We start from the raw sequence: 17,475 nt of genomic DNA, 5'->3' as shown, positions 1-17,475 counted from the left end.
AAAACAATGTGTCACCTAACATGTATAAAACAATGTGTCACCTAACATGTCTCACAAAACAATGTGTCACCTAACATGTATAAAACAATGTGTCACCTAACATGTACAAAACAATGTGTCACCTAACATGTCTCACAAAACAACATAACCTCACATATTTTACATGACAGCAGTGACACTAAAGCCTTATTCTTCTTTTTATATATTTACCAACTAAATCCTCTTCTCCTTTATATCCTCTATTGATGTATGCTATCTACTCACAGGAAATTACATTGCATTGTATTTTCTGGAGGCCTTTCTTAGTACAAGCCAACTTGGCTAGCGACCATCATGTAATAGGATGGCCAGCTAAAACCGATTAATTAGGGCCAGTTAAGTATCTGACAATGGCCAATTAGATGCTGTAATGAGACATAAGAAATGTTTAGTGTTCTGTTTGATCTCCTGTTGAAGGTGCTGTCACAGTTTGACCTTCTGTCCAACAGGCAATGTGTATATGTACACCTGAGTTAGGCTATCAATAATAAATGGAGGAACAAGAAGTTAGGAATAAAGGTTCCGCTAGACTTGATCAGCACCATAATCATCAGGCAAACTCAACGCTTTTTGTCATCAATTTCAATAATTCCTAAAACTGGTTTTCAACCAACAGATTAAATATAGTCTGTGATCAAAATAATCAGAACTACCAACAATCTAAGATGATAAGTTAGGTGTAGCAGTAATCCTAAATACTGGGACCAACAATCTATTGATAAGTTGCAGCAGAAACCTGGACCTATATTCATGAAACCATTCCCATGCTCAAGCATGGATTCTGTGCTCATGCCAACTTTCTTTTAAGTCTTGCTTAAATCCCGTTAACTGATCGAAAAGTCAAGTGTAAATATTGAAAAACAGTTCTTGTCTGCAAGTCTCTTTGAAATTCTTCCATATTATGTCCCTCTGACAAAGCAGATGAGCCAGAGAGAATGGCCCTCTGACAATGCAGACGAGCCAGAGAGAATGGCCCTCTGACAATGGAGACAAGCCAGAGAGAATGGCCCTCTGACAATGCAGACGAGCCAGACAGAATGACCTTCTGACAATGCAGACAAGCCAAAGAGAATGGCCCTCTAATAAAGCAGTCGAGCCAGACAGAATGGCCCTCTGACAATGCAGACAAGCCTAAGAGAATGGCCCTCTGACAAAGCAGACGAGCCAGACAGAATGGCTCTCTGACAATGCAGACAAGCAAAAGAGAATGGCCCTCTGACAAAGCAGACAAGCAAAAGAGAATGGCCCTCTGACAAAGCAGATGAGCCAGACAGAATGGCCCTCTGACAATGCAGACAAGCCATAAGAGAATGGCCCTCTGACAAAGCAAGACGAGCCAGGGGGAATGGCCCACTAATAATTTTTGATTTTCTGTCATTGTTTTATGTCAAAATCCATAATCTGTACAAATGAATAAGTGATTATCAGGTTTGATATTGACATCAGATAATGGCTCGACTCCTAGCTTCATACCAAGCTGTTGTATTGACTATATGTCAGCTGACAGAAAACCTTATGTGCAGTAGTTAATCTACACATAAACTTTCATAAGTACAATCAACATGGTTATAAATCCTCTGAGGATGACTGGAGAAGTATATCCAAACAAAGCCATGCGATGTAAAATCATATCTTTTCTCTATCCAACCGAAACCCTGTTACCGATGATCTAATATTCTATATGACCAAGGCCCTGTACTGATAAACTTTGCTATATATCACCAAGGCCCTGTACTGATAATCTTTGTTACATACCACCAAGGCCCTGTACTGATAATCTGTGCTATATACCACCAAGGTCCTGTACTGATAATCTTTAATATTACATATATATTCCTTTTTTAAGAAAGATAGTCCTTTGGAAAAGGGAAATTTTAGACCAGTTAGTATTTTACCTACCATATCAAAGATTTTTGAAAGAATTTTACATGATCAACCTCTTGACTTTTTTAAACTCATTTTAATCCTTTCCTGGCAGTCTTCAGGAGCGGCTTGGGTGTCAGTCTGTTCTGACTTCTTGAGGATTGGAGGCAGGCCTTGGATAACCAAAAATATGTCGACGCTATATTGATGGACCTGTCCAAGGCCTTCGACTACATTCCTCATAACCTGTTTCTATGTAAGATGCGGGCCTATGGGCTGGGTGAGGTCGCTATGGACCTCATCAGTAGCTACCTAAATTATAGTGACAGGCAGCAGCAGAGCAGGCTAGGGCCGGAGGTGAGCGAATGAGGGAATGTCAAAAAGGGGGTCCCCCAGGGCTCGATTGTAGGGCCACTGTTTTTTAATATTTTTATCAATTATATGTTTGGTTTTGTAAATAAAGGTTCACTGTATAATTACCCCAATGATGATACTTTATCAAATATAAGTATAACTGCCTTGACACTTTATAGAAAACTCTGGAGGAGGAAAGCAAGACGCTAATAGATTGGTTTTCCTCCAATGGTATGAAGGCCAATCCAGGTAAATTCCAGGCTATTTGTATTGGAAAGAAAGTCCATGAAACAATATCATCTTTTAGCATTGATAGGGTAGAGATTTTATGTCAAGACTGTGTCAAGCTTTTAGGTGTAGATATTGATTTCCTTCTTAAATTTGATGTACATATCTCTCGTTTATGTAGGAATGCATCCAAGCAATTAGCAGTTTTAAAGAGATTAGGCAGTCATCTTACAAGGAAAGGAAAGATTACTATTTTTAAGTCTTTTATCCTATCTAATTTTAACTACTGTCCTTTGGCTTGGCACTTTTGTAACCTGACAAACACGAGAAAGATGGAGAAGATCCAAGAGAGGGCTCTATGTTTTATTGAAAATGAAATGACTACACGTCATCAGTTTTAGAAATATTGAAAAAAAACAAGCTTGATTTTTACATGTACCTCGTTTAAGAAATATGGCCATAGAAATTTTCAAGATTATAAATGGCACTTCACCATTATTTTTAAATGATCTTATTGAACAAAGAAATGTTTTACATAAATTTAGAAGAGAGACACTCTGAGGCGGCCCGGGTATGGAACAGTCTGCCAATGGAGTACAGAAAGATAGAGGACTACCAAACTTTTTGAAGACTGCTCCGAACCTGGGATGGCCAACTATATGCTATTGTGCAATTTGCACCAACTCATAGTGATATTCACCTCAGGAATTTATCTTTTGTGAGATTTTTATTATTGTAATCTTGTGTCTCTTCCTTTTTTGTATTCTGTGATATTGTTGTTAAATTACTTAATATGTGTAAACCTATGTTTGTCGCAAGAATAGCACTACAGTGCTAATGTTATTTTGTTTGTAATATGCGATGGTGAATAAAATTTCTTGAATCTTGAATAGCAATATCCCTAAGGCCCCAAACTAATAATCTTTTCTATATACCACAAAGGCCCAGTACTTATAATCTTTGCTATATATAACCTAGGCCCTTTACTGATAATCTTTGCTATATATATCACTAAGGCCCTGTACTGATAATCTTTGCTATATACCACCAAGGCCCTGTACAAGGCCCTGTACTGATAATCTTTGCTATATATTACCAAGGCCCTGTACTGTTAATCTTTGCTATATATCACCAAGGCCCTGTACTGATAATCTTTGTTATATACCACCAAGGCCCTGTACTGATAATCTTTGTTATATATCACCAAGGCCCTGTACTGATAATCTTTGCTATATACCACCAAGGCCCTGTACTGATAATCTTTGTTAGATATCACCAGGGCCCTGTACTGTTAATCTTTGTTATATACCACCAAGGCCCTGTACTGATAATCTTTGTTAGATATCACCACGGCCCTGTACTGATAATTTAATCTTTGCTATATATCACCAAGGACCTGTACTGATAATCTTTGCTATATACCACCAAGGCCCTGTACTGTTAATCTTTGCTATATATCACCAAGGCCCTGTACTGTTAATCTTTGCTATATATCACCAGGGCCCTGTACTGATAATTTAATCTTTGCTATATATCACCAAGGCCCTGTACTGATTATCTTTGCTATATATCACTAAGGCCCTGTGATGATAACTCTTTTCCCTATAAACCACAAAGGCCCTGTACGGTTAATCTTTGCTATATATCACCAAGGCCCTATACCCATAATGTTTGCTATATATCTCCAAGGCCCTGTACTGATAATCTTTGCTATACATCACCAAGGCCCTGTACTGATAATCTTTGCTATATATCAGCAATGCCCTGTACTGATAATCTTTGCTATATATCACCAAGGCCCTATACCCATAATGTTTGCTATATATCTCCAAGGCCCTGTACTGATAATCTTTGCTATACATCACCAAGGCCCTGTACTGATAATCTTTGCTATATATCAGCAATGCCCTGTACTGATAATCTTTGCTATATATCACCAAGGCCCTATACCCATAATGTTTGCTATATATCACCAAGGCCCTGTACTGATAATCTTTGTTACATACCACCAAGGGCCTGTACTGATAATCTTTGCTATATACCACCAAGCTCCTGTACTGATAACCTTTGCTATATATCACTAAGGCCCTGTACTGATAATCTTTGTTACATACCACCAAGGCCCTGTACTGATAATCTTTGTTATATATCACCAAGGCCCTGTACTGATAATCTATGCTATATACCACCAAGGTCCTGTACTGATAACCTTTGCTATATATCACTAAGGCCCTGTACTGATAATCTTTGTTACATACCGCCAAGGCCCTGTACTGATAATCTTTGCTATATATCACCAAGGCCCCGTACTGATAATCTTTGCTATATACCACCAAGGTCCTGTACTGACAACCTTTGCTATATATCACTAAGGCCCTGTACTGATAATCTTTGTTACATACCACCAAGGCCCTGTACTGATAATCTTTGTTACATATCACCAAGGCCCTGTACTGATAATCTTTGTTACATATCACCAAGGCCCTGTACTGATAATCTTTGTTATATACCGCCAAGGCCCTGTACTGATAATCTTTGCTATATACCACCAAGGTCCTGTACTGATAACCTTTGCTATATATCACTAAGGCCCTGTACTGATAGTCTTTGCTATATATCACCAAGGCCCTGTACTGATAATCTTTGTTACATACCACCAAGGCCCTGTACTGATAATCTTTGCTATATATCACCAAGGCCCTGTACTGATAATCTTTTTTACATACCACCAAGGCCCTGTACTGATAATCTTTGCTATATATCACCAATGCCCTGTACTGATAATCTTTGCTATATATCACTAAGGCCCTGTGATGATAATCTTTGTTACATACCACCAAGGCCCTGTACTGATAATCTTTGTTACATACCACCAAGGCCCTGTACTGATAATCTTTGCTATATATCACTAAGGCCCTGTGATGATAACTCTTTTTCCTATAAACCACAAAGGCTCAGTGGTAGTAAATCTCCCACTAAAGACCAGCTGTAATGGTAGATTTTAAAACTAAGACTTTTTTAACAAATCCAATGTCTACTGTAAAAATTGATTCCATTCTATCACTGCTGGTATAATGATATGACAGGCCCCAACCTATCAAAGACTTCCTTCTTAATTCTGATGTACATAATATATCAGTGACTTAATGGGTCTCTCATGAGAGAACATTTAGAAAATAAGACATCTTTTTTTCTTTGCTAGACATGAAATCAAGGAAAAAATCCATTAGAATTTCAAGGAACCAATAGGCCCGAAAGATGCAGTCAACCGAAACATATTCTATGCAATATTTATATTGTACCATTTGTACTGCTGGGAGGATATAACAGGATTCAGCAATGTATTTTTTGTATAAACAATGAGCTAAGGGCCTACAGTATGTTAGGATTATTGGTGAGGTTCATTACCTCCATTAAAGGGGCTGGTCCGGGGAAAAAAGTCAAAATAAATGAGTCTAAATGCGTTCTCTGGTCTTCCAAAAGTTACACCACGGCAATATGATGGTCGAATTCTGCTTGCAATGTCCAGTTTTGACCACTGAAATCTCGGGGAAGCCCCGTGTAAATTTAGCGCATATCTATTTATATATGTCACGTGGTTGTTTCGAAAGTGAGGCAGTGAAGATAACAACAATAGCACGTGGTCATGTGCCATGTCGGACTCAACTAGGGGACAAGACAGCAATACTATACGTAAATAATTGTTTTCAAAGGTCATGTTTGATGCAAGTGTAGTATTCCTACCTATATGTTGTTGTTATATATAATGGTATTGATACATCGTGCCTTTCATGACTTTTGCAGGCATCTTTATCTTTCGCCGCGATGTTTACATTTGGCCTTGTTGATGACGCGCGTGTGGTAAAATTACATCACTGATCTGAGTCAATTGAGAGTTTAAGACTGTCGGGTGACGATTTAGGATTTCTTTAATATAATTATAATTTTTACTCTTAGGGAGTGAATTTCAGCAAAATTTGAATCGGTATATTTCATAAGAAGGTATTTTAAACATGTGTATGCCATTTTAGCAAATATGACATTTTTTCCCCGACCAGCCCCTTTAACACTGTTCAAAGTGCAACCTATTTCATTACGGTGTTTGCCAATAATGAAATGTAATTACTTTTAGGTTTTAAGGTTTTCACACACCATATAATTTCAGTGAAGAATATCTTTAATTTTTGGAGAAATTTGTAAAGTGTATTTGGTTAATTCATTTGAAGCAAAAACTGTGTGATTTCTTATTTTTTTTTAAATGTTATCATTCAGAAAGAAATCTTAAACTCTTAACAATTGTGAATGAGGTCGACACATTTAATTGAGAACCTATAGCTATAACATCAGTGAAGGGCTGGCTACTTGAGTCCACGGATAGTAATGAGCCACCCCTAAATCGGATTGTAAATGACTTGACATATTGATGGGTTGAAGATGATTACTGCTGTTTTATTGACAGATGAGCGACAGATACAGAGAATGTCCTCCATCTCAAGGTCAAAAAATAAATCACCAATTATCACAAATAAATCAGGGCCAGTTTTTTGGTAGATTCCTTTTCCGTACATAGTTCGCTTGACCGGGGGTATCATACTTTGTATGCAGTAGGTATATATAGCTGTATAGAGTATATCTTATCCTTTAACCTATTCACCCCTGAAGACACATTTGAACTCTTCCAATTCAAAGGTTGGAATAGTTCATTATGAATTTTCAGGGGTGAATGTGTTAAGCAGTAATATTACCTTGTATACAGTAAATATAACCCTATGTAACATAGCATATAAAATTACATATACTGTCACTGAGATAATGTGTCACTGAGATAATGTACGTGTCACAGAGATAATGTGTCACTGAGATAATGTGTCACTGAGACAATGTGTCACTGAGATAATGTGTCACTAGAGATAATGTGTCACTGAGATAATGTGTCACTGAGATACTGTCACCAATGATAATGTGACAACTGTTTTGAGACAGAGATCATCTCAAAACAAGTTACCCAGGAGGCTGGCTAGAAGATAATCACACCTTCTCATATATAGATGTAACAGGCACCTGTGTTTCCAACTGCTAACACAATTACTGCCTAATTAAACAGTCTGTAGTGGTGACAAATATGGGTGTCTACAATCTCATGTGATACATACACAAGTATTGGCAAATATACTGGTATCCAAGAGTCTGGCCAAAAGTGTCTGCCAATGATGTATAGTGCCAGAGGTTGGAATTACAGCATTCTTGCCTGAACTACACCACCGACAACCTTGAGCTTAGCCAGTAGTTACAGTATTCCCACTCAGATAACTAAAACATATCCCTGACCATTTACAGTGACAGGCTTTCTGTTACACCAGTCAATTCCCTGTCTTACAATTTGGATACCCAGTATTTATCCCCACTTCTGTGCTCATCCCTCGGTTCATCATCATCCACTTTGAGGTGGTCATCTACTGGCCAACTATAGTGGTCAGATACAATTATTCGACCAGATATGATCAGCTTTAAACAGAGACCACTTTTCCTTAATTACAAATAATAATGTTGTGAGATGATTTATAGCATTAGTGTTCAGATGGTTGATCAATACATATAGCATGTGGTATTACGGGGACCAATAATTATCATGGTTGACAGGCGTCAACTCGGAGACCAGGCTACCTACAAAACATTCCTATCCTCAATACATAGTAAGAGATGTTTGAGCAAGGTAAAAAATGTAACAATCAACATACATGTAGTCCCCAGGCAGGTTATAACACAAGTTACATTTGAAGAAGTAACAATAAAATGAGGTAGAATAGACAGTAGGAGATATATAAACAATGTACCTCCTTAGTCCTGCATAAATGTTATCCAGATATGTGGATACTTTTTATAGCCCTGCCTAAAAGTAAAACAAAAGTACCATCACCTTCCTCCAGCCTCCCTCTAACCTCCCTCCAACCCCCCTCCAACCCCCTCTAGCCTTCCTCTAACCTCCCTCTAACCTCCTTCCAACCCTCCTCCAACTCCCTCCAACCCCCTCCAACCTCCTCCAACCTCCCTAAAATATCTTCTATTTCAAATAATTCAATATTGATTGTGAACCTGAAAAAAGAAAGAACTTGAACAGGAGAGAAGAAAAGAATATTTATCTGTCCCCACCTGGCCAAATCCCCATCCCATGTGCCAGGAAATTATTGCACAATAATTTCCAATCGCTGGCATCAAATTTTTTGAGGGAAGGCATATAGATTTCATATTATATGTAATAGTCATTGCCCATTCTCTGTGGTATTATAATGAGGATTTCAAAGATTGAACTTGATGGACAACAGACCTAAATGTAGACAGTGAGTGAGGCTGTGCAATGACATAATCTCATTTGCCCTTCGTGCAGGTGTTTCAGCTAATCAGAGGACAAAGGTGGCCATTTTTAATTTCCTGAGACGTATCAGGGTCTTGATCAAAGGGTTGAAACATTTGGCTTAAATCATTCTGGTGGAGCTTGAGAAGAGGTTAAAAATGTGTTAGAAAATTGGAAGCAAAAACAGCTAGGATAGAGTTTGAACTGGCTGACTTGGTAACAGCCATAAAATAATCGTTTTAACTAAGTATGTGATTAAAATCACATTGGCAGTTGTTGCAAAGAGTATGAAAAGTTCTGAGAGCTAACTGGCCACAGATGGGAGAAACAGACAAACACAATACATTTGGCCTTAACTCATTTATCCCTACATATTTAAACTGGACTTGCCTAGTACATGTAATTGATTTGGTAAGGTTCAAATGTGACTTTAGGTGCGAATGGGTTTACAATAGTTTTACTTGACCCAGAATGATCTCTCAAAACAGATTCTACAGTAAAATCCTTGCAAATTCACTGATGAAACCGAGTAAAACATGCTCCATCTAAACATATGTAACACATTGAATGTAGCATCAGTCAGCACTATAAGGAATCAGGAACATCATTAGAAAATCTTTTCAATTGATTAAAGAAACTTTGCTAAAATTCATCAGGTTTCTGTGGTTTACCCAAAAAATGGGTCTCCACCTTCACTACATGTCAGCGTCTGTTCTTATCAACAGTCCATTTTATCTGTAATGTACATGTCAGCGTCCGTTCTTATCAACAGTATATTTTATCTGTAATGTACATGTCAACGTCTGATCTTATCAACAGTCCATTTTATCTGTAATGTACATGTCAGCGTCTGTTCTTATCAACGGTCCATTTTATCTGTAATGTTCATGTCAGTGTCTGTTCTTATCAACAATCCATTTTATCTGTAATGTTCATGTCAGTGTCTGTTCTTATCAACGGTCCATTTTATCTGTAATGTACTTGTCAGCATCTGTTCTTATCAACAAGTCAGCGTCTGTTCTTATCAACCGTCCATTTTATCTGTAATGTTCATGTCAGTGTCTGTTCTTATCAACGGTCCATTTTATCTGTAATGTACATGTCAGCGTCTGTTCTTATCAACAGTCAATTTTATCTGTAATGTACATGTCAGCATCTGTTCTTATCAACAGGTCAGCGTCTGTTCTTATCAACAGTCCATTTTATCTGTAATGTACGTGCAGCAGTATATATATATATTAAGAAAGACCTGTGAAATAGAAATCACCCAAGTCTGGTTGAAGTTCTTCCATGCTTTTAAGAGGAAATTAACGAAAACCAAGATGTCAATCCTAGGTTTTTAGATGATGTGACTGAGGATACAACATTTACCCTTGGACATTGATCCCTAGTGGTGTCATGGTTACTGCTACTGATGCAAATTCATAGAAAAACACTGTTGTTTCGAATCATCGTATAAATAATTTTGCTGTATGTAAAAATCCTCTTTCACAGCTTGTGCACTCACTGATAACATTTTGATCTGTCTGTAAATAAACGCTGTGTAGGAGCCTACCTTTGTCTCTATGTTTGGGGGAGGCTCTTCTATAGCTGTCCAGTTCAGGTGAGGAGGGCGGAGTCAGGGTGCTGGCTCCAGATCCCATGGTTACCAATCATTTGGGTCCTATTCTTCTGAGATATCAAAAGTTAGTCAACTTCTGTAAATTAAAAAGTAAAAATGTCTAGTTACAAACAGCTAATGTAGCACAACAACTTTTAGTTACACACAACTCATTTAAAACCACCTTTAGCTGCAAACAAGTCCTGTAAAACAACAACTTTAAAGCTGACAATACAAGTTAAAAAGCTTTCAATTGAGATTAATACAAAAATTAAAAAAAAAAAAATCTCGTTTTGAGATGTTACCCAGTGACATTCCTCTTCCAGCTGTCGTATCAAAGAAAACGTGGACATTTTAGAATGTACGTGCTTGGTTATGAGTAGGGGTCTCCCCCTGGGTATAAAAAGTGCATTACCTGTCAAATCAGTTATCATTTGTTCAACATATGCACAAAGTGACAATACAATATAAATAGAAAGCTTTCACGATTTTGACCCATCATTTTTTTATCAGATCAGTTGTATAAAATGGAAATGCAAAACTACAACCTTCAATAACAACACAATTCCTGTAAAACAACAACTTTAGGTTACAAACAACTCCTGTATAACAACTTAAGATTTACACACAACTCCTGTAAACCAACAAGATATAGTTACAAACATATCCTGTACAACAACTTTTAAAAACAAACTCCTATAAACCATCTTTTAGGTAACAACAACAATGGTAAAACATTATCTAGTTACAGACAACAGTAAAACAACAACAATGGTAAAACGTTATCTTGTTACTGACAACAGTAAAACAACAACAATGGTAAAACAGCATCTAGTTACAGACAACAGTAGTATCGTCTAGTCAGAGACAGTTCCTGCTTATAAACAATATAAAATTAGTTAGAAGTCCATACTACAAAGCTTCTGTTAAAACTCAGAATATGGCTTACACAAACAGCCCCAGAATAACGTTTCATGAGGACTGGAGTAGGTAGATTGGCTGTGTTGGATAAATTGGTTTCTCATTAATTAAAGTTTGTCAAGTTCAGCAGACAATAATGTAACGGATCGATAGGCTTCTTTCACATGTAGATAGAACAGCAGCTTGGAGGGGATTTTCATAGCAATTACAAAACATTTATCTACACCTTAAATATACATTTAGGTCTAAGCTCTCTTTAATCCACATGCAATATTACACAAGAGTCACTTTCTGGAAACCAAAAATAATTTACAAATTCAAAAACAGCTTTATCTTACATCAATCCTGAATTTCCACAATCTGTAAGCCATACTGGTATACATGTATTCTGTTTATTAGATGAACCAATGTAAATAAGAATTGAGGGAGACTTTTTAGTAGTGGAACTATTGCTGAAGAGGACTGAGGGAGATTTGTTGAACAGAAGAACTACATATATAGCTGATAAGGACTGAGGGACATTTGTTCAGCTGTTAAACTATAGCTGTTGAGAACTTATATATAATTAGGGAGATTTGTTTAGCTGTTAAACTATTCCGTCTTTGCGTATTGCAGAGTTATCTTCTCTTGTGAGCAGGTATTGATTGTTACGTCATTTGTTTGTGAGAATAACGTCATCAATTTTTGAGAAAACGACGTAATTTTCTCACACAAACCAATGACGTAACAATCAATACCTGCTCACAAGAGAAGATAACTCTGCAATACGCAAAGACGAAATAGCTGATGACTGAAGGAGATTTGTTTAGCTGTTAAACTATAGCTGATGAGGACTAAGGTAGCTGTGTTTAGCTGTTAAACTATAGCTGATGAGGACTGAGGGAGATTTATTTAGCCGTTTAACTATAGCTGATGAGGACTAAGGGACATTTGTTTAACTTTTAAACTATAGCTGATGAGGACTGAGGGAGCTGTGTTTAGCTGTTAAACTATAGCTGATGAGGACTAAGGGAGATTTGTTTAACTGTAAAACTATAGCTGATGATGACTAAGGGACATTTATTTAACTGTTAAACTATAGCTGATGAGGACTGAAGGAGATTTGTTAAGCAGTTAAAATATTGCTTTTGAGGACTCAATGAGTTTTTTTAGGACATTGGAGGAAATTTATTTTGCTGTTCAACACTGAGGGAGATATAACTGTAATTATCAGGTCAAGGTTACATTTCCTAGAAATATTTCGAGGATATATTGCATCTTTATGTTGAATTGAAGAGATTTTCTTGGTGTCTGTTGTTAACACTGATGTGTGTTTCTACACCTGATCAGATTATGTCTAGATTGATCAGTAACAGGCGACACCTGTCTTCCATCCCACTTAATTATGTGTCACCATGTTACAGGTTAAGGTCATACTCCATAGTCAACACTAACAAAATTGATTTATTCAAGAAGAAACAAAAATATCAATTGTGAAAATAATCATTACTCTGAAATTGAGAAAATGACCAAGATAATAATAAATAGATTTTTGATTTTGTACAGACACAATTCAGTAAATATTTTACCATTTATGAAAGGAAAAATTATCAAAGCCAGAACTAACAAGAATTGATCACTAATGACTAACTTTGTTGTATGTGATGCCATATTAGATTTAAATGACGATAAATATCTATCAAATTTACAATAAAATTGCATAAGGGGATGGAGGGAGAACATCCTCTAACATATGTTCTAGTCCTCACCGGGGATGGGGGTAGGGGCATCCTCAGACATTTCCTATCATCATTAAACAAACTTTAAGCCCTTCATCACAGCATGCTATTTGTCAAATATCATCACTCTTAGCCTCCTTTTTATTTAAATGTTTTAATACATTTCATTTGACCCACATTGACCAACCAAAATGGGTCAAGGTCATTCATTTAAACCAACTTGATAGACCTCCTTCCTAGGAGATTGCTGGCAAACTATCAATTCTCTCTTGATGACAGAAGGTTTTCAAGATAAATATATGTTTGACTCCTATGACCTTTAAAGTGGGTCAAGGTCATTCATTTTAACAAACTTGATAGCCTTCCATCTAAGCATGCTACTGACCAAATGTCATCACCCTACACCTCTTGGTTTATTAATTTTCAGAATTCATTTAGGCTAAATGATGAGGTATGTGTGTTCTATATGTTCACAAAGAAAAGGTTAGTATATTCTAATACAAAATGTCCATACTGCTGAGTTTAGTGTATTTTAATGCAAAATGTACAGACAGATGAGGTTATATTTTATATACAAAATGCCCAGACTGATGAGGTCAGTACATTTTATATACCAAATGTCCAGACTGATCAGGTTCATTTTATTGTATTACATGCAATCTGTCCTTTTTTGTATAGACATTTCCTAGGTGAGATATGCGAGCACTGACCTGATGCCTATTAATATCACTGTTTGTTGTAGTCTTTGGGAAGTTGTTTCCAAACAGATCATTGTATAGATTTTACTGGTGTAACATTTCCATGCGACTCCAGTATGAAATCCAGTAGCCCTGACTGAAGCTTACATAACAAAGTGATAACAACAATTATCAGATAGAGTACAACAGTACTACACAGGAACTCCAGTTATATAAAACAACAGTACTGTATAACACACAGATCATGATGATAATCAGTTATCAAACAAAGTACCGTATTACACACAAGTCCCACTGACAATCAACAGTACAAACAGATCATATTGACAATCAGTAAAGTGAAATGTACCAGAGGCCTAATAGGCCTGTATTGTTCACCTGTCATTCAGTTCACATTTGTGACCTTCCTTTTTTGTACCTCAATTCGTTTAAGTGTTGAGAGGCAACAGAACAAGTAACGCTAACCTATCATGCCTTCGCCATGAAGGGATGATATTTTAAGCAACCTGCCTTCATAACGTATCATGCCTTCGCCATGAAGGGATGATATTTTAAGCAACTTGCCTTCGCGTTCAGGAAAGCAAAGGAAAGATAAATAGCTTGGGGTTATCTTGTTCAGTAACCTCTCAATATGCGAAGGCGAAGGAAAAACAAGTCAAAGAAAGGAAGACAATGAAATGAGGATAAGGGAATTCTTATTTGCACCTTGCTAACTACGTTTCTTCTTCCTTTCGATTGCCTTTGAACACTAATTAGCGTCCTTTCGTGGCAAACTAACATTAACAATCATTTCTTTACCCATGCAATATGAAGGCAATGAATTGGATACGATCGTTGTCCTCTCCTGCAACACTAAATAAACTACACCAGTGTGTCATACAAAGAGCATTTCCTGAGACAAAGTTTGTGTATGTCTAGTTCACTAACAAACAGACAGAAGGCACAAGAATTCTACGTATTATGGTTCTTATCTGTTTGTTTTTAATCAATAGGCCACTTTTCTTGTGCGACATTAACAAACTACTAACATATACAACCTTAAGGTTTTTGACGGATGAACTTTTAGGAGTCCTATAAATGGGCCATTTTAGGGGAGTTAATGTGTGCACATGCACACACCTTTTAGATTCCTATACCACTTAACAGCTGAAGCTATTTATGCATTGGAGAAACTTTTCCAGTATATATATCTTTTATAAATCACTTCAGCAAAAAAAAATACCTGTAAGGGAATATGAGTCTAGGAAAGCCACATAAATGCTATAATGATAATCAATGAAGGTAAATGTAAGTATGAAACACGACAGTAAAACTCTTAATATTTTGTCTCCAAGGCAGACAGGGATCCTTCATTGAGTTTCAATGAAAACTGATTTTGAGGTTTACCCTGAATTTTCTAGTCTCAGAGTTTGCTCTGTGATAGGTCTACTTCAAAATGAGAAATTTCTTATACAAAAGCATCTGACTCAATCTCCAAAATGTGGAACTAATTTCTCCTCTAAGAAATCTCAAGTGTTTAACATAAAGATAGTGAGACAACTTGTACTGTAAACCGTATATGACCTTAAAAGTGTGATGTTTTGTACTCCAAGGACGTTTTTTCATTGACAGAATCCAAATTAAAGCTCCAGATTTACTGTCCATTACACCCAGTTTTACAGACTTTGACATAAAATGTCTACCAGATATCCTCAGTCTCTGCAATCTTTGAGTGCAATGAGTACAGACTTAAATTTAACTAACACATTAGCCAAGACAGCTTATACTTCCCCTGAAAACAATTGTATCTATGGAAACCAAATTAATGCTAAAACCCTGCTGATGGTTTTTTCTCTGTAAGGGTGGTCTATCAACATATCACCATGACAGTTTCAATTTGCTTGGAACCAAAGCTGACACAATTACATGACTTACCAATGCTTGAGGACTGTCTTTATAGAGGTCTATCAGACAGTGCTCGCTCCAGACAGGATCTATGTTGATGTCAGCAGCAGTCATTAACACATAAACCCTTATTTGTGTACCTCATTTCTACATGGGGACATGTTCAGAATTAAACCCTCTGAATACATGTATGTTCAAAATGAACCCAGGAAGTATTATCAACTTACATTTTTTTTATAAATACATTTATTATTTTTTCATATTATTCCCGACAACTGATTGGCCAGGAATGCATCACGTGTCCACCGATAAAAACCAATATTGACTTGGAGCACGTGATTATTGTTGAAGGACTGGGTGTTTTTAAAAATAGAATTATGATGCGACTCCAAACAAACACATCGTACCGCTTCCGTAGATTTTTGCGGTGATTTTTTTTTCAGATTGCTAACATTACTGTTTTGAAAATAATAAAACAATTGTAGCCTTTGACTTCGGTCGATACCTGGATTTATCGACCCGAAAAAAAATATATTGACCTTGGACTGCGTCCTCTGTCAATATATCTTATTCGGATCGATAAATCCAGGTATCGACCTCAGCCAAAGGCTATAATTGAAAAGTATTTAGATGATACCGTCTTATCAAGCATGACATGAGGTTTACTGTCAAGTTCTAAACTGAAACATTTCAATGAAGATAGTTTTAAGATTTACAGTCATGTTTTCATGTCAAAATCCACATCGCTATGCCTTCATTTTACAGCCAAGATTTCTTGTCAAATATCAAAGACTTTTATAATGTTTACTGTGGAGTTTTCCCAACGAAAATAGACATCAAGGACTAACCCAATGTTAACTGCAAAATTTGTAATCAATATTAGTGTTTAGTCTGTCTATCTCCTTTACTAAGTAATAATACTATAACGATAAAACAAATTTAAATAGAAGCAACAGAAATATTATTAAACCTGATCCAAGAAAATGTTTAAATAGGTATTTATACCCTAATTCACATCATTTTAAAGTACTACCTTGTATAACTGGTAGATGATGGTCCCCTGCTTTCCCTGTCACACACACACACAGCGTCAATCGTTCTGATGCGGTATTAGAGAGGCTAGCTGGAGAGCTACTGGTTTGTACCATAAAGGCTGGCCTCGCTGCTGTTCTCCCTCTCTACTGCCTATCAGTACAGACAAGCACAGATACATCAGCTATTGCAACGCTTCCCTAACCAGGCTTCTCTAACCAGGCTATTAGTGCTTCTCAAACCAAATTTCTCTAACAATGCTTCTCTAACCACACATTTCTAACCACACTTCTCTAACCAAGTATACATACCACACACATTTCTTACCATCACCTCTCCAAAAGAAATTCTCTAACTAAACATCTCTAACTGTTCAGTTCATACCATGCTTCTCCAACCGCATTTATAACCATGCTTCTTGAACCATTATATTTATAACCATGATCCTCTTACCACAATTTCTAACCATGCTCTCTAACCACACTTTTCTAACCATGTTCAATAACCATACATTTCTAACCAAACTTCTCTAACCACATTTTTCTAACCACACTTCTCTAACCACACATTTCTAACCACACTTCTCTAACCATACATTTCTAACCACACTTCTCTAACCACACATTTCTAACCATGATTCACTAAGATAACTTCTCTAACAGAACATCTCTCACCAAACATCTCTGACCATTTATTAAATTACACATTTCTAACCACACTTTTTAAACTCACATATCTAAAACCACACTAATCTAACCAAACTCATAATCCAAACAGTAAATGATT

At 36.7% G+C, this 17,475-nt stretch overlaps 1 protein-coding gene across 1 annotated transcript in view; it reads right to left on the bottom strand.

The window, feature by feature from the left end:
- The window catches only part of LOC110461429 (paladin-like), a 158,530-nt gene extending 141,716 nt beyond the window's left edge, over nt 1-16,814 (bottom strand). The window contains exons 1-2 of the mRNA XM_021514873.1: nt 16,691-16,814; nt 10,392-10,533 (exon numbers count right to left, since the gene is read on the bottom strand). Of these exons, the coding sequence (XP_021370548.1) occupies nt 10,392-10,479 (88 nt within the window). The 5' untranslated portion in view covers nt 10,480-10,533; nt 16,691-16,814. The remainder of the gene's footprint in view (nt 1-10,391; nt 10,534-16,690) is intronic.
- Nucleotides 16,815-17,475: the final 661 nt, after the last annotated feature.

Source organism: Mizuhopecten yessoensis, unplaced genomic scaffold, assembly GCF_002113885.1.
Source record: "Mizuhopecten yessoensis strain PY_sf001 unplaced genomic scaffold, ASM211388v2 scaffold10619, whole genome shotgun sequence".
Lineage (NCBI taxonomy): Eukaryota > Metazoa > Mollusca > Bivalvia > Pectinida > Pectinidae > Mizuhopecten > Mizuhopecten yessoensis.
This window is presented reverse-complemented; position numbering and strand designations above follow the sequence as displayed.